This window comes from Syngnathus typhle, linkage group LG7 (assembly GCF_033458585.1).
Source record: "Syngnathus typhle isolate RoL2023-S1 ecotype Sweden linkage group LG7, RoL_Styp_1.0, whole genome shotgun sequence".
NCBI classification, from domain to species: Eukaryota; Metazoa; Chordata; class Actinopteri; order Syngnathiformes; family Syngnathidae; genus Syngnathus; species Syngnathus typhle.
The window spans coordinates 18315510-18335524 of NC_083744.1; the positions used below are offsets into that span (position 1 = coordinate 18315510).

The 20015-nt window shown below is 50.7% G+C and overlaps 5 protein-coding genes across 8 annotated transcripts; all 5 read right to left on the bottom strand.

The window, feature by feature from the left end:
• Positions 1-751: 751 nt before the first annotated feature.
• Positions 752-3822, bottom strand: tnni2a.2 (troponin I type 2a (skeletal, fast), tandem duplicate 2). The gene is made up of 7 exons (XM_061283523.1): positions 3680-3822; positions 2384-2419; positions 2106-2142; positions 1904-2032; positions 1742-1831; positions 1428-1604; positions 752-1059 (listed from the first exon to the last, which is right to left on the bottom strand). The coding sequence occupies exons 2-7, from the start codon at positions 2392-2394 to the stop codon at positions 979-981; spliced, it is 525 nt and encodes a 174-aa protein (XP_061139507.1). The 5' UTR covers positions 2395-2419; positions 3680-3822; the 3' UTR covers positions 752-978.
• Positions 3823-4091: 269 nt separating this feature from the next.
• On the bottom strand, positions 4092-5348 carry LOC133157179 (troponin I, fast skeletal muscle-like). Its single transcript, XM_061283519.1, has 6 exons — positions 5294-5348; positions 5111-5147; positions 4919-5047; positions 4702-4791; positions 4427-4603; positions 4092-4356 (listed from the first exon to the last, which is right to left on the bottom strand). Exons 1-6 carry the CDS (start codon positions 5299-5301, stop codon positions 4261-4263), a joined length of 537 nt encoding a protein of 178 aa, XP_061139503.1. The 5' UTR covers positions 5302-5348; the 3' UTR covers positions 4092-4260.
• Positions 5349-5822: 474 nt separating this feature from the next.
• On the bottom strand, positions 5823-9463 carry LOC133157173 (uncharacterized). Of its 2 annotated transcripts, none has more exons than XM_061283506.1 (4): positions 8958-9463; positions 8794-8874; positions 8461-8651; positions 5823-8342 (listed from the first exon to the last, which is right to left on the bottom strand). In XM_061283506.1, exons 1-4 carry the CDS (start codon positions 9031-9033, stop codon positions 7536-7538), a joined length of 1155 nt encoding a protein of 384 aa, XP_061139490.1. In that variant the 5' UTR covers positions 9034-9463; the 3' UTR covers positions 5823-7535. The 2 variants fall into 2 exon arrangements, with proteins under 2 accessions (XP_061139490.1, XP_061139489.1); XM_061283505.1 differs by having other exon boundaries at positions 8794-8877.
• A 1060-nt stretch (positions 9464-10523) lies between these two features.
• Positions 10524-13793, bottom strand: syt8 (synaptotagmin VIII). 3 transcript variants are annotated; one of them, XM_061283495.1, is made up of 11 exons: positions 13590-13792; positions 13303-13355; positions 12939-13041; positions 12630-12793; positions 12473-12568; positions 12247-12414; positions 11897-12064; positions 11665-11782; positions 11429-11548; positions 11047-11298; positions 10524-10940 (listed from the first exon to the last, which is right to left on the bottom strand). In XM_061283495.1, exons 3-11 carry the CDS (start codon positions 13003-13005, stop codon positions 10696-10698), a joined length of 1398 nt encoding a protein of 465 aa, XP_061139479.1. In that variant the 5' UTR covers positions 13006-13041; positions 13303-13355; positions 13590-13792; the 3' UTR covers positions 10524-10695. The 3 variants fall into 3 exon arrangements, with proteins under 3 accessions (XP_061139479.1, XP_061139480.1, XP_061139481.1); XM_061283497.1 differs by having other exon boundaries at positions 10801-10940; positions 11429-11562; positions 13590-13790; XM_061283496.1 differs by lacking the exon at positions 13303-13355 and having other exon boundaries at positions 13590-13793.
• A 37-nt stretch (positions 13794-13830) lies between these two features.
• dldh (dihydrolipoamide dehydrogenase) lies at positions 13831-17457 on the bottom strand. The gene is made up of 14 exons (XM_061283490.1): positions 17297-17457; positions 16569-16644; positions 16401-16480; positions 16258-16326; positions 16096-16165; positions 15935-16035; positions 15720-15863; positions 15508-15609; positions 15237-15427; positions 14967-15137; positions 14706-14895; positions 14491-14628; positions 14327-14416; positions 13831-14220 (listed from the first exon to the last, which is right to left on the bottom strand). Exons 1-14 carry the CDS (start codon positions 17333-17335, stop codon positions 14155-14157), a joined length of 1527 nt encoding a protein of 508 aa, XP_061139474.1. The 5' UTR covers positions 17336-17457; the 3' UTR covers positions 13831-14154.
• Between the last annotated feature and the right edge of the window lie 2558 nt (positions 17458-20015).

Here is a 20015-nt window from a genome sequence, read left to right on the forward strand (position 1 = left end):
TTTAAGGTCCATTGCAGGTTTGTGGTGTCACTCAACACCTGCACACCTCAAGGGAGCCCAAGTGGCTCATGTGAAATTAGGCCTGCGAGATGCCAGCGTGTTTAATAGGAGGACTTAAAAAGCATCAGCGGCATGCTTCCAGCCTTTACGATCGTCCAAGGCGACGCCGTCAAAGGATTATCTATCGCCGACAGGTGGACGGGCGGCAACCTTGTCAAATGGGAGGGACGGTGTCGAAATCACCGCTCCTCCTTGAAGGAGGTCGTGGCTGCGGTTCAACGAGCGTGATAAACTTAACCTGCTGATTGGCCTTCTCATTTGACCTTGCAACGTCTGATGTCGTTACCTCTTCTAATTTGCACCTCCGCATAGCAAACCACAAGAACAACTTTTGGCTAAGCTCATTGCTAACTTTGCCTCAGAATTTGTATAACCTTTTCCAATTCAAAGCAAAATATAGAAAGAATCAGATAACAGCTGCACTCAAAATGTCTTCATTAAATGTGTTCAGCTCACAGTTTGCTAATGACTTGGTGTGCTACTCAAACAGCAGTTCTTTCACTTTAGCCACTTTTAGCATGACGCTAACATTGCTACCACCACAACAATACACAAGTTCTTTTCAAGTCGAACTTTTTTGAAGTCGATATACTCCCGTTTGGTAAAGAAGTCATTTAAGGGTTCGGGTTATATTTGCTCTAAAGGTGAACACGAGAAGAGGAAACAAGAAGAAGACGCCGCCGCCACCAAGTGGCTCAAGCACAAGAGCTTTATTCCAAAGACAAGAAAACACGCCAGCTTGCTAGCATGGTGGCTCACAAACCGCCAAAACAAAACACCCTTTACGTCAACTTCCCGTCTTCCATCCCAACGTCACAAAGCACCAATCGAGAACTTTCCTTGAAGGACTCCATACTTTCAGGTGGAAATTCTTGAGTTTGGACGAGAAGAGCAGAAGCTAAGGCATGTCGTCGGGGTTTAGCTGTCAAACATCTTCTTCCTGTCTGACTTGTCCTCGATGTTTTTACGCCAGTCGCCAACGTCGCGGAGCTGCTTGTCCTGAAAAGACAAAATGTCCTCGTCAGCAAACATTTGCCACCGTCTGACGGGAAGCCCATCAGCATCGTCCCAAAATAGGTCGCAAACATCGAATAGCAACTTTCAAATATCTCACAGGCATCTTCAAAGATTTCTGCAGATTTCTCCAAACACCTCCAAACCAGGTTCAAGGTTTGGACATTCAAAAACACTGCGGAAGGTCGTCATCTAACATCTCACGGGCATCTTCAAACTCTTCCCAATTCATCTCCAAACCTCCTGAAAGTCCTTCAACATCTCACAGACATCTGCATCATCTGCCAAGTCCCCTCAGCGCTTCCTCTTTCACCCGACGACGTGAAGCATCTGGCCAAAAGCGTGTGGCTCACCTCCTCCTTGACCTCCTTCTTGACCTGCTTGAGGTTGGCCCTGAGGTCCATGTTGACGGTGTGCTTGGAGCCCAGCAGCGCTTTGAGCATGGCGTCGGCCGACATGCGCACCTTCTTCAGGCGAGGTCTCTTGAACTTGCCCCTCAGGTCCACAATTTTGATGTTCAGGTCTCGAACCTGCAAGGTTGACATGGAAAGGTTTCCGTCTGTTCACCAAAACGGTTTACTCCTCTCACAAAGGCATCCTTGACCAGAAACCGTTTACTACTCTCATGAAGACACAAATGTCCACAGACCAGATATAGTCTTCTCACCTCATTGAGGACCATGTCGAGCTTGAACTCGATGCAGTAGCGTTCCTCCTCACTGACGTCAATCTGCTCGCGGAGTTTTTTGCAGAGCTCCTGAGGAGGACGTGACAGCAATTTCAGCACAGAGAAGTCAACAAACACCACGTCCAAGACACGGCCACTCACCCGCAGCTCGTCGCCCGAGTAGGGAATGTCCATGGGGGGACATTGGTTTTCCAGGAACTTCTGGCGCTCCGCCGCCTTCTCGGTAGCCTCGGCCTCCAGGAGGTTGTTGGCCACCACCAGCATGCAACTCTGAGGGGGTCGGCGGGCTCACTTAGGACGTGGATGATGCGGGCGGGCGGGCGGTCCCGTGTGACCTACCTACCTTCAGAGTGTGCTTGCGTCTGGCCGACAGTCGTTTCCTGCACGGATTGGCAACATTACGGACAACTGAAAGGTTCAAGCGGCCGGCAGAAATGTGCCCATTTTATCGAGGCTTTTTGGGTCAGCTTGAAGTTGCTATATATGTTTGCATAGTGACCGTTAGCGTGTCAGCATTTAGCCCACCTCAGTAGGGTTCATCTCATTAGCGTCTGGTGTCAAATGAACGCGACAGCTGAATGCAAGCTGTTTGCATGCTAACAAGTACGTGATGTCACTCACTCGGTGGCCATGGTGGCTTCTCGGTGTGGACCTTATCTGCCAGACAAAAATAGAAAGAAGATAGTTAGCTCTAAAAAATGCACAAAAGATAAACAATGTCGAGCGCATTAGCGGCAGCCTCGGAATGCTCTCCTGAGTTTATTTGGGGACGTGAAGATGTCTCAAGTAATCCTCATGGATTCAATGTCCACGTTTAATTTTAGAAAAGGCTCTGGATGAAGAGTCCAGACCATCTCAGGCAAGCAGTCAAACGTTTCAATCTGGCTAATGTTAGCGTGACCCTGTGCGCTACATGCTAGATGTTAGCAGTAGGTGACTTAAGTGACACGTTGACTAAAAGGTTGGTCGTTTCCTCGTTCTCTTGTCGATAAGATCACTTAATAATCAGCGTGGAAATAAGGTCAGTTTTGCGAGAAGCAAACCAACAAGTTCTCACTAGTGATCTATGAGCATGGAACAAGGTGACAAGGCGGTATGGGGGAGGTGGGAAGGAACGTGGGGGGCATCAATATCAGACGGAGGATGCGCGTCTATTTGCGGCCTCAGCTGTCGGAGGAGGAAAAAGTGACGAGGTGCTCGTCTTAAAAGAAAAGATGTCTGAGTGAGGTGCTCAAGGGAGGCCGTGGGGGGGGGGGGGATTTATTTTGGGAGGCGCGAGGACACGATGCTGAGGGACATCTGCCCAAGGGATTGTCTGCGGGGGCCGTAACCCAACACGCTGGCGCAAGAAGCTTTCGCATGAGCAAAGGGAAATAAATAGCAGGCAGCTGCTGGCCGCCGCCGCCGTCGCCGCCGCCATTTTGTCACTCCCATTTTAGGCCCGATTTGCGCCCAAAAATTCTCGGCGTCGGTTCAACAAGCTCCCACTCTCGAGTCTGCAACGACGCATGTCGTGTTTTATGTGAATGACGAGGAAGCCAGTGGGCCTGGTGTTGTCGTCGTTGCCATGACGACAGAGACAACAAAGACGCTGCTGCTTGCCTGCATGATGATGATGATGATGAAGAAATATCACAAAGCATCAACTTGCACATTTGCTAGCTACCATTGCATCGCATTGAAAGCTCTTCTGAACTGCTCGCTAGCTTTTTCAAATCTTTTTTTTTTTCCAAACTATTTGACGTGCCCTAAAAATGGCCACTCTCTCATTTAGTTCGATGGACTGTGATTTGACGCACGAAATGAAACGCTGGCAAACCAACGACGCTGACCACTGCGGTGAGAACGTTCAAGCAAAGTCAATGCGATGAAGACGCTTGCCCGTCCTGTTGTGCGGTGCGGTGTGGTGTGGCTGACCTGTTGGGGGTGCCGACGCTGTGCTCGCTCCTTCCTTGGCTGGCTGGCCGGCCGCTCTTGTGCTCGGGATGAGAGATGAGCTTTAAATGCCGCGCTGGCGGGAATGCGCCGTCTCCTCTTTAGGGAAGCGGATTAGCCAGCAGGCCAATGGCCACGCAAGCTCATGTAATGCAACGCACACACACACCCAACGTATAAATAACCGATTGACCTTTAAGATGGTTTTCTTCTTCTCGATGACGATGATGGATCAGAAGAAGACCTCGGTGAACAAGATGAAGGTGAGGCACGTGAACCGACGATCAACAAGCTAGAACTTGAGGAGCAAAAGGATAAAGATGAACTTGAGGAGGAAGAAGGTCAAGATCCTCCTCTGCATCTGTTGCCATGGTGACGACACAGATCATTTCAATGATTTTTTTGATTTTTTTAATCGCATCGAAGCTCCCGTGGTTAACGAGCAAAGATTTTTGCACGTAGCCACGGCCAGTGTTGGGGCGAGCCGTCCATGAGAGGGCGTCGAGTTGGACGCTAGGCGTCGCCCTCAAACTGCCGTCCATGCCCGACTTGTCCTCGATGTTCTAGGCGTCGCCCTCAAACATTTTCTTCCTGCCGTCCATGCCCGACTTGTCCTCGATGTTCTTGCGCCAGTCCACAACATCGCGCAGCTCTTTGACCTGAAAAGCAACAAAAAATATCAACCATGCTGCCGCCGATGTTGCCGAGACGTTTGCGCGAGCGACTGACCTCGTCTTTGACCTCCTTCTTGACCTGCTTGAGGCTGGCCCTGAGCTCCATGTTGACGGTGTGCTTGGAGCCCAGCAGCGCTTTGAGCATGGCGTCGGCCGACATGCGCACCTTCCTCAGCGTGGGCTTCTTGAACTTGCCCGTCACATCCTGCACTTTGATCTTCAGGTCATCTATCTGCTCACGAGGCAACAGTGAGACGGTGCGACACACAAAAAATAAAAAATCGGAGTCATGTTCTAAAGTTGGCCAGGGGACAAAATGTCTCCTCCTACCTCCTTGTTAGCCTTTCTGACCTTCACCTCAAGGTCGTAGCGCTCCTCGTCCGTCACGTCCGTCTTGTGGTGAATCTCCCTGCACAGCTCCTGCAAAGCAGATTCCCTTTTATTTCTCAATCATGAAAAAAGTTTCATTTCAAAACAAGTCTTATTCATTGAAAATGATTTTTCATTGAGCTATTTGCTCTTCCACACGTACTGTCCCCAAACACACCTGTAGCTCTTGCACGGTGTTGGGAATCACCAGCTGGGGGCAGCACTGAGCCATGTAGCGTGCCCGCTGCTCCTCTCGCTCCCGGGCCTCCTGCTCGAGGTGATCCTTGGCGATGGCCAGCATCACACTCTAAACACGGAGTTGCGGTCATGTCAACATCTCGCAGGTTTTGCGCATGTCGTGGACTTGTACCTTGAGGTGATGTTTGCGACTCAAAGACATTTTCTTTCTGAAAGATTTCAAAAGGAATCAAAACGTACGATGGATGGGAACGCTTCCAGGCCCAATAGCCAGCCACCCTCCTTGCTACACTTAACAATCAAACACACGTTTCGTTGATTGGCATAAAGCAAAGACACAAGATTTCAGACTTACTGCGACATTTCTGATGAAGGGAGGGAGGGAGGGAGGGATTGGCTTCAAGCTGTGAAAAAAAAAAAAACAGCTGAGAAAAGAAGGCCGACAGAAAAAGAGCTTTCAGATGAAGACAAAATACATTGGATTGATTCGAAACCTTAAATGATTCAATAAATAAATTGTCATGTCAAATGCAGTACATCTTTCAAAAAAAAAAAAAAAAAAAACCTATTCTTACCGTTGAAGGGGAGAAAAGCAGTAATGACGGAGAACATTCTATCGTCTTTCTCTTTATGGAGGCTGATTTTCTCAGCGACCAATCACCAATCAGCGTGCACCTCCCAAAATAACTTTTATTCCCAAAGTGGGACTTTGCCACGCGCTTAATGGTTTGTTTTGTCCAGCGTTTATCTGGTGCTAAAAGGGGAGTAGCGACAGACAAAATGCAGCATCTGCACAACAACGTTAGTAGAGCAACAAGGGCCATTGAAATGGCAATTAAATCAATTAAAAAAAAGATATTAAAAAAAAAAAAAAAGGACTCAAGTTATCACGTACGTCATCTTTTATTGAACGAACAGTACAAAGGTGGTGGCACCACTGAAGAATCACCTGAGAACATTGAGGAGAACCAAGTCCACGTTCACCTTCACCAACGACGCGGGAAAAACAAAAGCGCCAATATATTACAGCCGCCGTTTGCCAAGCTCACATTTGCACGTCGAAAAAGAAAAAACAACAACAACTCAACGGCAGATATCGAAAAAAGGTGCAAAGGTCATGTCACAAAGCCAACCAAGTTCTTTTCACATATTGTTAGCATAGCCGGCCGCCGCTAGCCACTTCAACGACGATAGCATCCTTATTTTGTAAATATTTGCATAAAACTTAACAAGTTTGCCATGAGTTGGCAGGAAGTGTCGACACATGATGACTTGAAGGAAATGTTTTGCTGTACTGCTAACAAAATGAAACAAAATTCTCTCATATACATTTGGCGGCTAACCCAAATGGCGAGCTAACGAAAACATTAGCGTCGATGCTATTTGCTCACTTGCCGAGCAAACATGGGCTAGCCAGCCTCAAAAAATGCCACCTTAAATGAATCTGGTGGAGAAATTCACATTTCAACAAATGTCTTCATGTTCCCTCTTTACAAGCGACTCATTTATTTTTAATTAGGATTTTGTGAAAACGAGCATGAAGGTGAGGCTGAAAATAAACCAGCGGGAAAAGGAAAGGTTCTAGTTTGAAAGTAAAGTTAAAAAGTTCAAATAGTTAAAAGTCCAAATATTAGCAGGAAGGATTGTGATGGAAATTTACCAAAATATTTTTGAAGAAAATAAGCAAAGTTCTACTTGAAAAGTACAAAGCCAAAAATGGTACAGTATTAAAACGAAAAAAATCCAATGTACCTCCCCCCCCTCAAAAAATGTCAATTACATGAACAATCTTATCATCCCAAATGAAACTTCTGCAATTTGATGACACGAGTCATTGAAATGGAGACTGACTTTCACCCCTCCATGGTGTGCTGCTTTCAAATCACCACAAAACATCCACAATATTCACACAGAACACAATTCAGACCAAGAGTCCAAACTCTGCACAGTAGAAGGGAGTAAAAGTTCTTCCTCATGGAGGACAGCTCGGCGTTGTTGTTCCAGCAGCAGACGAGCACGTCGACGCCAACATTTCCACGAGGAACCAACAAGATGGATGCATTGGAGTTTTGGGAGAGGGCGGCCCGCAGGTTCTATCAACAACAACTGAACTGGACCGCGAGGTACAAGAATCACCATTAAAGATCTACTGGGGTGACACCACATCACTGGAATCAAAAGCGAGCCTCAGCCCTCCACACATGTTGGGGCAGATGTCAAAACAAAAAGGGATCCAACTTCTTCACAAGGCTCAGCTGGAGGGCCACAAGATTCCAACTAGTACCAGAAACTGGTTCCACATATCTCTTGAGATGTGGTGGTGGAGCTAAAAAAAAAAAGAAAGTTTGGAGTCCAGCCATGCGACAGCAAACGTCTGGAACCAGAAGCAAGGTTCATTCATCTGGCGGTGACAAAACAAGACATCAACCGGAGGACCATCCATCCATCCATCCACGAGTCGTCGCGGCACCTCCTGGTCCCAGAACCATGTTCGATCGAGTCCATCCAAAGAGTTGCGGCCAAATCTCAACTGGACGCGGCGCGGTAGCAGAAGCAGACGTCGCGGCACATCGCCGGGCGCTAACCACTCGTCTGAGTCAGGTCCAGGCCACCTTCCTGGAGATGGCCTGCTTGAAGCTCTCCGGATCCACGTCGCCGGGCCTGAGCGTCCTCTCCAGGCTCACCAGCAGGTTGCGGTGACATTCGCGGATGTTGACGGGATATTTGGCCCGGAGCAGCTCGTAGGCGGCCATGAGCCTCATGTTGCGCTTGAGCATCAGGTACTGGATGACGCAGGTGGGCGCCAGGGAGAAGCCGTCCCCGCAGTGGACCAGAACCCGCTTGCGCTTGCCGGCCGAGGCGTGGATGCACTCGTTGATGTCCTCGAAGCAGCGCTGCTTGACGTCGCCGATGTCCACCTTGAGGCGGGACCAGCTGTGGCGGGCGCCGCGCGAGCAGGTGCAGGGGATGAGGCTGAGGGCCGGCGCCGCCTGACCCGGGGCTCCGCTCATGTCGATGATGCTGTCGATGTTGTTGCGGCACAGCGCCCGCCCGTTGTACGCCGCGTTCAAGTTGCCCACGTAGATGTAGTCCGTCACCTTGGAGATGACTGGCTCGAAATGCCGCGGGACGCCGCCGCTGCCACCGTCCCCCTCACCTTCGGGCGGATCGGGGGAGCCGGCCGGACCCGTGGCCGCTCGCCGGCTGTAGTTGCGCAGTTTCCGCGACCCGGAGCGAGACGGCGGGTTGGTGTCCGACTCGGAACTGACGTTCCACGGCGGCGAGAAGAGTGAGAAGCGGCCGGTGGTAGCCTTGGACGGAGGAGCTCCCGCGGCGCAGAAGAGGGACGCCCGCTCCAAGGAACCCGTGCTTCTGGCGGCGCCTGCGCTGTGGGCCTGCTCCATCTGATGGAGACATCACACACACACACACACACACACACACACACACACACACACACACACACACGTCTCAGTCATATCGGCATATTCTGACACCAAGACGCCTCCCACAAGAGCTGACCTGAGCTTTGAGGTTGTTCTTCCATTCCTGCGTGTCGAGAGCTTTGAAGCGTCCACTGCTGTCGGATGACACCGACATGCAGAGGGGCCGATGGTGGGCCCGGGGGGGCAGCTGGGGGGTAAGGGTCGCGGGGGCCGCGGGAGGCGCCTCCGCTGCCTCCCTTCTACTCATCATCAGATCGGGACATGAGCCTGAAACAAACACACGCAAGCAAGCAGAACTTTGTCAAGTTTGAACGAAGTAGTGAATTTTTACAAACATCTAATCAAATCGATGTATGCTACGTTGGCAATCTTTTCAAAAGACAAACTATGAATCAAACACAGAACGCACCTGTACATTCCAGGCGGCTGACGGACTGAATATTGAGGGTGTTGTGGTTGGTGAAGATCTTGTGAAGGGCGCTTACGAGTCCTGCTGGAGACAAGGAAGAGTTCCTCAGGTTTTGGCAGCAAGCAAGCAAGCAAGCGTGCGAGCCAGCCAGCCAGCAGACTTACCAGCGCGGCGTCCATCGATCGGACTACTCGGCCCCTTTTCGGCAGCCACGATGTCGCACTCGGAGCGGGCGTCCATGTCTGGCCTCCTACATACAAGGAGACAAGCAGCCGCCGGCTCAGGCGGCGCGTCATCTTGTTGAATGAGCCGGGCAACCCGTCGCCTCCATCGGACGGAGGCGCGCGCATCAGCCGCTAAAGTGTGGAGCAGCGAGCTAGCTCAGCGTGTCATATCGTCAAGCCTTAGAAACTGTGGCCATGCTAACTTGACGCCGCTGGCTAGCATAGCAAACCGGCGGTGTTTCGTTCCTTCACGGCGTTCCGAGCTTGCGCCGCATATGACTCCAATAAAAAGAAAAAAAAAACTCAAGTTTACTTGGGCAAGTTGAGTTGCATGACTAAATGAGCTGGAACGAGTGCTAGTCGGCTAGCTAGCCTGCTAGCCATTCCGCCAGCCGAGCAGCGCGAGCCAACCCGGAAGCGCGCTTTCGTTTTCTTGTGACTTCCGGGAGAATAACTGCGCAAAGGTAGTGCGCCCACTCGCGGGCTGGAGAGTGATTGCCAATATTGAAGTCCGTACAGTTGCGTGAACCAGTTTACTGCGTACGATTCAAACCGGACCCATTTTGCAATAAACCTTGTGCAAAAAAAAATTTTCTAAAACTTTTGTACCTACCTACTGTGAAAAAACATTGATAAGAAATAAAACCCCAAAGAAACATTTGTAAGCAGAAAATATGCACTAATTACAATGATACTAAAATGAGTGTCTTAAAAGTAGCAATGCTGTGTAGTAGGTTGGAGACATTGCCGTTTTGTTGCTTTTGTCAACATATACAGACACAACACAGGATTGATGTTCTTATGGAGTTATTTCCTTCAAAAAAGACTCAATTAGCAAGCCTGGAGGTATGCAGTTTTTCCTCCTTCCAAAAAGAACTGAAGAGAGAGAAATGGCTGCGCGCTAGAGATTGCAATTGTTTTGCATTTGCCACTCAAGTGGATGTGAATGAAAAAGATTCACTTTTCAAAAAGTGGAAGGCAGATGAAAAGCTGGTCAAGGAGACACGTTAGAGTGACGAAGACAGTAATTGCACGGATAAGATTGAAGTAGGAGTAAATGACAACTCACTGCGCGTGTTTGCACCTTGTCAGAGCTTCCTTCCAGCGACTGGCTGAAGCATGGCGCTCGCTCGCTCGCTGGCTCATTCGGTCTTTTGTTTTTTCCTACTCTTGTGCCAGGTGTCATTGGACCACTGGTAACCTGGTAACCTGATGTCACAGCTCATCCTCCTCATCCTGCTCAAGTGGTTTGGTCAAGGAGCAAGCTAGCACCAGGAACACGCCAGCTTCGCTTTTTCCCATTTGTAGGGCTTGTATGCTTCAAAATATCAAGTTGACCCCAAGTGACAAAGAACGAAAAATCAAAACAAGAAAGCTTTGTTTAGGCTCGAGGGTTCGGTCGTCGGTGTCTGAAATGGACCGTTGACATTTCACGGCAACTTTCTCTCCTTTCAACGGGACATTGGCGCTCGATCAGAAGAAATGCTTCTGTATCACATTGCGTGATGCCTTTTAACATTTTAGTTTTTTATTAGCTGGCGTGTTTCAAAGATATTGATCACTTTCTTCAAACAAATGAGAGAAATGATCAGAATCAGCTCTTTGTTGATTTGGTGAGCTAAGACATTTGGAATGTTACAGGAACTTTTCAACTTAGCAATTTGTTGTTTTGTCGATTTCATCCAAGAAAAAGTAGCAAGAGTGAGTCCAGCTTCATTTGCAGTTCCAAGCGTCTTTTTCCTTGGAGCATTTGGGGACCATTTAAGCAAGAAAAAGTGTTCAAGTTGGTCCACAAACTGCGCCCCCTGTAGGTCATAGACGTCACTGCATGCAGATCATTAGTATCGCTTGCTCTCAGGAGACTTGAAGCAGCACAAAGACGATGAGGACTCAGCAGCTCAGCTTGATTGCTCCTACAGCTCACTGGGGACGCAACAACACTAGAAATGATTAACATAGACTCGCAGATACAGAAAAAAAAGGTAACTCAACAAAAGCACAAAGAGTGCCTAGAGTATTTGGTTTGTACCTCCTGTTGAGCGAGAAGGGCAGGCAGGTTGTTGACGAAGGGGATCTTCTTCTTGAGGCCGAGGGTGGCGTTGACCTGCTGCTCCGACAGCAGCAAGTGCCACTGCGCCGCGGGCCGGCGCGGGTAGGCCAGCATGTCGCCCCAGTGCCTCAGCTGGTTGCCCGCCGCGTCGCAGCCCAGGAAGATCTTGCCCACCGGGTCGTTGGGCGTCATGGGGTCGTGGTCCCACACCGAGATCACTAAGGTGACGCGCTGGCCGCGCACAAACGGACGGCGTCTACGCGAGTCGCTCGTCGACGGCTGCCCGTGAGCGGCGGCGCCCCCGTGAGCGGCGGCTGCCCGTGAGCGGCGGCTGCTGCCCGTGAGCGGCGGCGCCCCCTACCTGAATTTGCGCCATGGTGACTTTGAAGGAGAAGGCCTCGTTGTAGTACGGGTTGAGCGTCTTCTTCTTGACCGACGTCTTCTTCTTCTTCCACTTGCGCTTGTCCAGAGCCAGCTGCACCTTCACGTACGGATCTCCACCGCGAGGAGCACGGCAATTTCATTTCGGTACGACGGATAGCATTCTTTGCAACCACAGTGGTCTGGACTGTTCCCAAGTCCAATGCAAGTCCTAACCTGATCTTCCGTCCAGGTCGGTGCTCTTGAGGTTTCTGGCCTCCAAGATGACCACGGTCAGTTTGCTGGATGTGGGAACGTAACGCAAAGAGAAGCAGATCTCACCAAGGTTCTCCTCCTGGATTAGAAAGAAAAGAATTGCCTTCATTTCCAGACCAAGGTCTAGCTTCGACAAAAAATTAGGATTAGGATTCTAATCATGCTAGTCTAACGAGGTCCTATAGGACTTGACCTCCATGTCGGCAGGTTCTTGGAGGTCCCTCCACTCTTCTATGATGTGGGTCCAGTCCACTTGTCCAAGTTTTAAGCGCAGTTCTCCAATGATGTCGTTTTTGGAGAAGCGGTCGAAATCAAAAACCTGAAGCACAGCGGTCGACTCGACCAAAGTCGCCTTGGAGATCTGACGACAAAACAACAACAATACTTTCAAACTTCAACTCATTTAGTTTGGACAGAAAGCACTGTTGGTCCAAGATTTAGGTTGGATTGAGATTCTACTCCAACTAAGGTAGCACATTACCTTAGGTACAAAGGTCTTGATTTTTGTAGCTTTAAGGATTAGCATGTTTGCACCGGTGGTACCTGGAAGCTGAAGGTCTCGTTGAAGGTGGCGTTGAGCGTGCTCTTCATGACTTTGGTCTCGCAGGTCACGGTCTTGTCGGGGAGAAGGTAGACCTTGACGTAGGGGTCCGAAGTTCCTCCCAGGTCCATGGCCTTCAGGTTACGGGCTTCCTTCACGCCCACCTTTAGCTACACGCAACTGATGGCTTAATGGGATCCGCGTTACGGCGTTCATGAATTTGCTCACCTTGGAGAGCGCGGCGTCAAACTCCAGCGAGTAGAGCAGCTTCCCTCGTGCTTGCTCGGGGGCGCCAGAGCTGCGGCCGCCCGCGCCCGCTTGAACCTGACGGCAATCATTGGCTTTGACCCTTGAACCTTTCCAACCGAGGCGACCTTCTTCTCACCGGCTCGCTGCTAATGTGTTGGCTCTGCGGCTGGAGCTTGAGCGTCGGCTTCTGCCGTCGTTTCTTCCGTCGGCCTCTGCAGCAGCACGCGCACACGCAACACACCGCAAGCAAGAGCAGGACGGCGCCCGCCGCCGCCAAGGCGTAGACGGCCCAATCGGGCACTGTAACGCAGGCGCAAATTGCTACGTCAGCTAGCCACCTTACCAGTCGACGCCCTTCATAGTTGTACGCTCAATGTTAGTCTAAATCTTTGAAGCTATGTGCGCTAGCTGAAATCCACTTCTTGCATGTGTGCGTGCCACCAACACGGGATATTGTCGATGATCCCGTCGATCACATCAGTGACTGAGGTGTTCTTGAAGCTAGATAACATTGTGGTGAGACGATGATGAAGATGATGAAGAGGGATCTGGAGGTGAGACAAGAACACCCGTTTGATGCCGACCTCGCTTCAGACGGCCTCGACGACGACTCAACGAGAAGCTTTCGGATCGAAAGTATTTGTGGCATTTTTTGTATTCTCCCAAAATGTTTGACTTCGGCATGCATGAAGCCGAAGGGATTTAGCGCCGACGCCTTTGCACTGTGACGTTTTGAACAAGACAAACGTGCTCCTTCACTGCTCATTTGCCAAATTCAACAATCCAAAGTCAACATCACATTTGCTCACGGATGTCACGGGAAGCTCCTCATGTCCACGAGGGACCTTGCGATGGCGCTCACCTGGAGACCAGCACGGCAAAAAACAGGAAGTTAGGAGCTTGCCTTTCACTTTAAACACATCCCCGACTCCGCCAAAGAACAAAACAATTATTCGCATCCAATTCGGACCAAGCCACCCCAGGACCCCTTAACTCGTTCAGTGCCACCGACGATGATATTAACTGGCTTGGCAGTGAATGAGTTCAAAAGCAAGTCTGAGCAATTCGAAAAATGATTTTGCAACGCCGACGGTACCTTGGAGGCCTGCCGTCGTCCACTTTCATCCCGCTTTGTATTTCACGCTCTGGTCCGGCTTCTGCTTTGACGGCTGCTCGGCTTCAACCCGCACTGACACGCCTGCTCTGCTCTGCTCTGCACACACGCGGGTTGACTTTTCGTCTTGAGAAAACAACTCGTCACCACACTGGCGAGGGCGACTCAACATATGTGATGTCATCAAGTTGCACACCTCCAAAAAAGCCATCAGCCAAGGATGTTGAGCACAAATGAAGGATTTATTTTTTGGAATTGGAATAAATGTCCGAAAGGCCAGAGGAGCGCCGGCATACAGGAAGGAGAAATAAATAAGTGCCAATTGAGATCGGTTGGTTCCTATAGTGCTGGAGATTTCTGCATCCCACCGTAATTACAAAGGCAACTTTTAACCTGCAACTGTAAATAATGACCAAAAAAAAACAAAAAACGGATGTTGGCCCTCTCATAATAGTACTATTGAATATGTAAATGTGCCATCAGGTCTTGTGGAGTAGCAATTTGGATGCGGGACGCAACTTCCTGTTGGCGCGCCGGACCGAGACGATCAGAAGTTGATGGCCTTGCCGAAGGAGGCGGCCAGGTTGGCTTCTCGGAACGCCTCGGACACCGTCTGCGCCAGAAAGAGGAAGCCCCGCCCCCCCCCAAAATAAGGCTTTCATTTTTCCAAACGCCTCGGTGGCGGGCGGCTTTTGCATCTCCATCGACAAGTGACGTACCGGGTGGGCGTGGCAGACTCTGGCCACGTCCTCGCACGACGCGCCGTACTCCATGGCGAGGGTTGCCTCGTTGATCATCTCTCCCGCCCCCTACGGGCCACAAGCGGCGATAGCGTTAGACGCGAACCAAAGCGGCCGCGAGAAGCCAGCGTGAAGCCTCTTACGGTTCCCAGGATGTGAGCGCCCAGCATCCTGTCCGTCTCTTTGTGGCTGAGGATCTTGACCAGGCCGTCCGTGTCGGCGTTGGTTTTGGCGCGGCTGTTGGCGGCGAACGGGAACTTGCCCACTTTGTAGGGGACGTTCTGAAGCAAGACAAAGACAGCCGCCGTTTGGAAATCGGACAACGCTGGGACGACAGAGCGGGGGGGGGGGGGGCGACCTCTTCCTTGAGCTGCTCCTCCGTCTTGCCCACCCAGGCCAACTCGGGGTGCGTGTAGATGACCGAGGGCACGCAGTTGTAGTCGATGTGCACGGCGCCGCCCGCCATGCCCTCCACGCAGATGATGCCCTCGTCTTCCGCCTTGTGCGCCAACATGGGCCCCGCCACCACGTCGCCGATGGCGTAGATGCTGCCGACGCAAAGGCCGTTAGCTCGCCGCCGCGTCAAACTTTTCATGTGTCTCGGGCTCGTCCGACGCACCTGGGCACGCTGGTCTGGAAGCGGCCGTTGACGGGGATGCGGCCGCGGTTGTCCAGCTGGATGCCCGCGGCTTCCAGGCCCAGGTCCCGCGTGAAGGGTCGCCGGCCGATGCACACCAACAGCACGTCGCACGTCAGCGTCTCGTTTTTGCCGCCGGCTGCCGCCTCCACGCTGAAAAGGGAGCGCGCCGCGCCGTTCATCAATGCGCCCCCTCCCATTTTCGGTCTTAATCACGGTGGCCCTACAACGGCCGCGGCTCGCGCTACTTACGCCACATCCATTTTTCCATCCGGCCTCCGGGTGGCGCCCAGGACTTTAGTGCCCAGCTTGAACTTGAGTCCCTGCTTCTGCAAGATGCGCTGGAAGTTCTTGGAGATCTCCATGTCGATGCCCATGCCGCCCACGTGGCCCAGGAACTCCACCGCCGTCACCTTGGCTCCCAGGCGCTGCCACACGGAGCCCTGCGGCGAGAAGAGGAGGTTGCCAGGTCAGCGACGTCACACCGGCCGACGGGAAGCTGCGCGGCGCCGCCGCCGCCCACCAGCTCCACTCCGATGACGCCGGCCCCGATCACGATCAGCTCCTCTGGAACTTTCTTCAGGGACAGCGCGCCCGTCGACGACACCACCGTCTCCTCGTCGATCTGCCCGAGCAAAAAACAGAGCAGGCCTCATCGGACTCCGGCCTTCCTTTACGTGGCCAAGTAAATCCCGCCGGGTCGTCCCGGATCTTCTCCAGACCGCTGCGGCGCACCTGAATTCCCGGGAAAGGCGTGACCTCTGAGCCGGTGGCGATGAGGATGTTCTTGGTGTTGATGACTTGCTGGCCGCCGTCGGCCGTCACGGCCGTCACCTGGTTCTTTCCCGTCACCTTGCCGAAGCCGTTGACGTGGGTCACCTGATGAGGGAGGAGGCCGAGTCAGCAAAATAAATTGGAGCTGGGGCGGGGCTGACAAAAGGAGCTCTGACTTTGTTCTGTTTGAAGAGGTGCGCGATGCCCCCGGTGAGCGCTTTGACCGCCCCGCTTTTCTGCGCCATCATCTTCTCCAGGTTCAGCGAGAGGCCGGAAACTGGAAAAGAACGGAGCGCGTGAGCAGACGGCTTTCGGGGTTGCGCTCGCTGCATCTTACTTTCGATGCCCCTGCTCTCAAAGTCTTTGCCGTGAGCCAGGTGATACAAGTACGAGTTGTTGAGAAGAGCCTGCGCCCGCACACGCACACGCACACACACACACACACGTTAGACGAGCGCATTGCCGCCTGTGCAAGCCACAACGGCGGCGGGCGTCTTACTTTGGAGGGGATGCAGCCCACGTTCAAGCAGGTGCCGCCCAGCGTGGCGTTCTTCTCCACACAGACTGTCTGTCCAGACGCAAACATCACCATTGTGACTTTTCAAAGCCATTCGTGCCAAGTGAGGTTTTGCACAAATGTACCTTGAAGCCCAGCTGCGCTGCTTTGATGGCGGCGACGTAGCCGCCCGGACCCGAACCCACCACTGTGACGTCTGCATCGACTGAATGAGTCAAGACAACATAGCAAAATGTACAACCGCTGTGCCATGTGCTCCACTTTGTACAGGGTGACAGACGGCGTTCTCTTACTGGCTGCATTGTCGGTGTACGTTCGGACTGACAACACCGCCGCTCCGTGGCGCTTGCACGGAAGCTGGTGACTTCGCTGGGTGGTGGTGAGAGCAACGCACACGCACCAAAGAATACAACAACAACATTAAAACAAGTCATGACTCAGCGCTCCAAGGCATGACACACTGCAAGAAGGAAGAAACCGTCTTGCTTGGCGAAAAGTTCCTTATTAGGTTCCATTCTGTCTTTTCCCGTTGTGTTGACGTTCCCGAAAAGTCCACACTTAAAACAGCCTTTAAATTCAGATTTGCAACGTTACGTCACAGCAAATTGGGTAAGCTGGCTCAACAGGCCTTTGCACTGATTGTTGGCGTGTCAGTTCCTATTCCGGACCATTGACACAAACGGATCATTTAGCCGCGTAGAGCAATAAAACGAGTTGCAATGGACAAGAGTTGCAATGGACACGCACGCGCTCGTAAACGTGCATTGAGCAGTTTGATGTCTGCGCATGCCCAACATAGCCGAAAGCAATAGCAAGGCACATTCGTGGGACTATTTTGGTTGTCAAAGGATCAAAACAGGTCAAATGCGTGCTTGCCAACGGAGTGTGGTGATACTAGCCGACCGACGAGTTAGCTAACCGGGCGGGCGGGCGGTGCGGCGAAGGAGAAAAAAACAAAAAGTAAAAATCTCCTCGGCCGACAACGAGCGCGGTTGTTCCGGTGAACAAGTGGACTTCCTACCGTGGCAAGAGCTCGATATAACTGCGTCCAAGTGTGCATGTTGTCGGCGTGCGAGGGCTCAAGTCAAAGGAAAGTTGCTTCACCTCCAGCAGGCCCAGCAAAGCAGCAGCCAAGGACGGCGCGGCGCATCAATATGACGTCACCAAACACAGACGAAAATCAGTTTTTTTCTTTTTTGCCCATTTTATTTTATAACCCACTAACATTTTAGAATAACATTACATCTAATAGAAATACAAAATTAAACATATATTAAAATTATATACATTAAAAATACGATAATTAGTCACCATCTGTTGCGTGGTGTCAAATGTGTCGGAAAGAAAGAAAGAAAGAAAGAAAGAAAGAAAGAAAGAAAGAAAGAAAGAAAGAAAGAAAGAAAGAAAGAAAGAAAGAAAGAAAGAAAGAAAGAAAGAAAGAAAGAAAAAACCTGACGACTTCTATTTAGCTCTTGTAGTCACAAAAGACACCATTTGTCTGTGAGTGTGTGCGTGCGTGCAGGCGGAGGAACTGCACCGGTGGGGAGGGAGGGATGGAAGGAGGGAGAGATCCCCCCCCCCCCGCACACACACACACACACACACACACACACACACACTCACACACAACCCACGCACACTCAAACGCGGGCGGGCGGGTGTCCAATGCACTGAAAAGACCCCAAAGAGCCTTGGGGGCAACTTTGAAGCGACGCCACACTTCCAAGTTCGGCTGGATTTTATGAATTATGCATTCAGACTTTTTGTCTTTGGCTTTTGGGAGGCGGGTGACAGATTACAGTGGCCAATGCAAATGGGAGAATCTCAAAGTCGGCCATTAAAAGTATTGGAGGGGAAAACAAAAAGTGCTTTTGAGTAAAAACGTTGCTTCAGTGTGTCGGGATAAAAGCAGAATGGCAAGGGGGGAAAAGCCCAAAATGTTGCCGGGAAACACGTCAACAGGCTCGGCTCGGCTCGGCTCGGGGCGTGTTTCATCTGGAATCAGGCACAGGGGGCACATCATGCACAACAAATAAGTTCAAGTAAGTTCCTTTTTGATTTGGTTCATTTCATTTGAATGAAATGATCCTTTCATTCTATTTATAAAAACACATCATCATTAGTATTTGATGTTAATAATTTCGTTTATGCCTCTGATTTACAAACTGTTGATTTCCCCCGATATTTTAATTGTATGACAATAAATCGACCAAACGTTGAACAAAATTGCCAAAAAGCAGTCATAGATAAATAGATAGATTTGGGGGTTTTTTTCATTGGAAAAATCTTGTCAACTGGTATTATTTAGAAAAACATGATTTATTTATTGAACCATTTTTATGATTCCCCAAATTTACTTTTCTAGTGAGGATAGTCGTACGTGCACGCGTGTGTGCGTGCGTGCGGTTAATGCGGCTCATATTGTCGCAATGGAAGCACTTGTGCTTGGCGAGCCCTCAAAGAATTTGAAGCGTCCTCCAAGTCTCCCGGAATGCTGAGAGTCGCCGTTAGCGACGCTCAGTCTTCTCCACAGTTCGACGGGCCACAAAGAAGCGGGCGGGCCGACGGGCGGGCCGACGGGCGGACAACAACCGCCCCCCCCTGACCCCCGTCCCGCTTCAAAGCGGTTCCCATCAACGAAAACCAACAACTCGCTCGACAACAGGATGATGGCTAGCCGAGGTCGGTAGAAACAATGAATGGAGTATCAATCATGATGAATCACTGGATGGATGGAGCCATTCATTCGGATGCCTGATTGGAATCAAAAGGCTTCATGTACACAACCCGTTGGGAATATTGGGATTGAAAACAATCCCAAATCAGATGGGATTAAGGCAATTTCTCCATGATGACACTGCTAAGTCCCCGCCCGGCTGATGGTGCAATGAAATGTGCGATGAGCATTATCTGACCTCTGACTATCATAGCGCAAGTGTAGCGGGTGCGGAGGATTAGCGGGGGAGCTCTTTAATGACACCGCGGGCTCGACCTCGTTACCTCAATCCATGTATTGACGTGGGGGTGGCATGATTATACACTCGACAACAAGAATAAAAAGCAGATGTTCTCATCTGATTTGAGGCTTGTGTGCCGCCACTCCCCATGTAACTTCATCTGCGGAACTTCATCTGCGGGCGACGCCTGTTCCTTTCAAAGATGGAAGCCAGCCGGTGCCGGCTAGTGTGTCACTACCAGAAACCAGAAAAAGCAAACAAAAGTCAAAATGTGTCCGTTTAGTGTTAGGGAAGGACGCCTCGTCACTTTTGGAAATAACATTAGCAACACTTGACAAAGTGTACACAAAAAATATCTTAACAGTGGATGTTAGCAACGAGGCTAACATTCGCTATCTTACCTTGTGAGTGTGTTGCACATTCATGATCTGCATCTATGCTCAAATTTAGACTAACATTAGCACATTAGCTTAGCAGTGGTGAGGTGATGGTGATGAGTTGATGAAATATGCAACACATTCGAAAAATCTTTTCACTCATCAAAAAGGGCCCGTAGGTTAGCAATGAAGCTAACAGTAACAATTAACAAATAGTTTGAGTTTTTGCAACAATGCAATACAAAGGAATACATTGAAAAAAAATAGACATTATTTTTTTAATTTGTTGCCGAATACTACAAGTACATCAAGTGTCAAGAGGGTTTGGAGACGTCGCCGTGGTAACCGCAGCGCCGGCCGCTCATGCGTGATGGAGCGGGCGGAGCTTGAGGAGAAAAGAACTTTG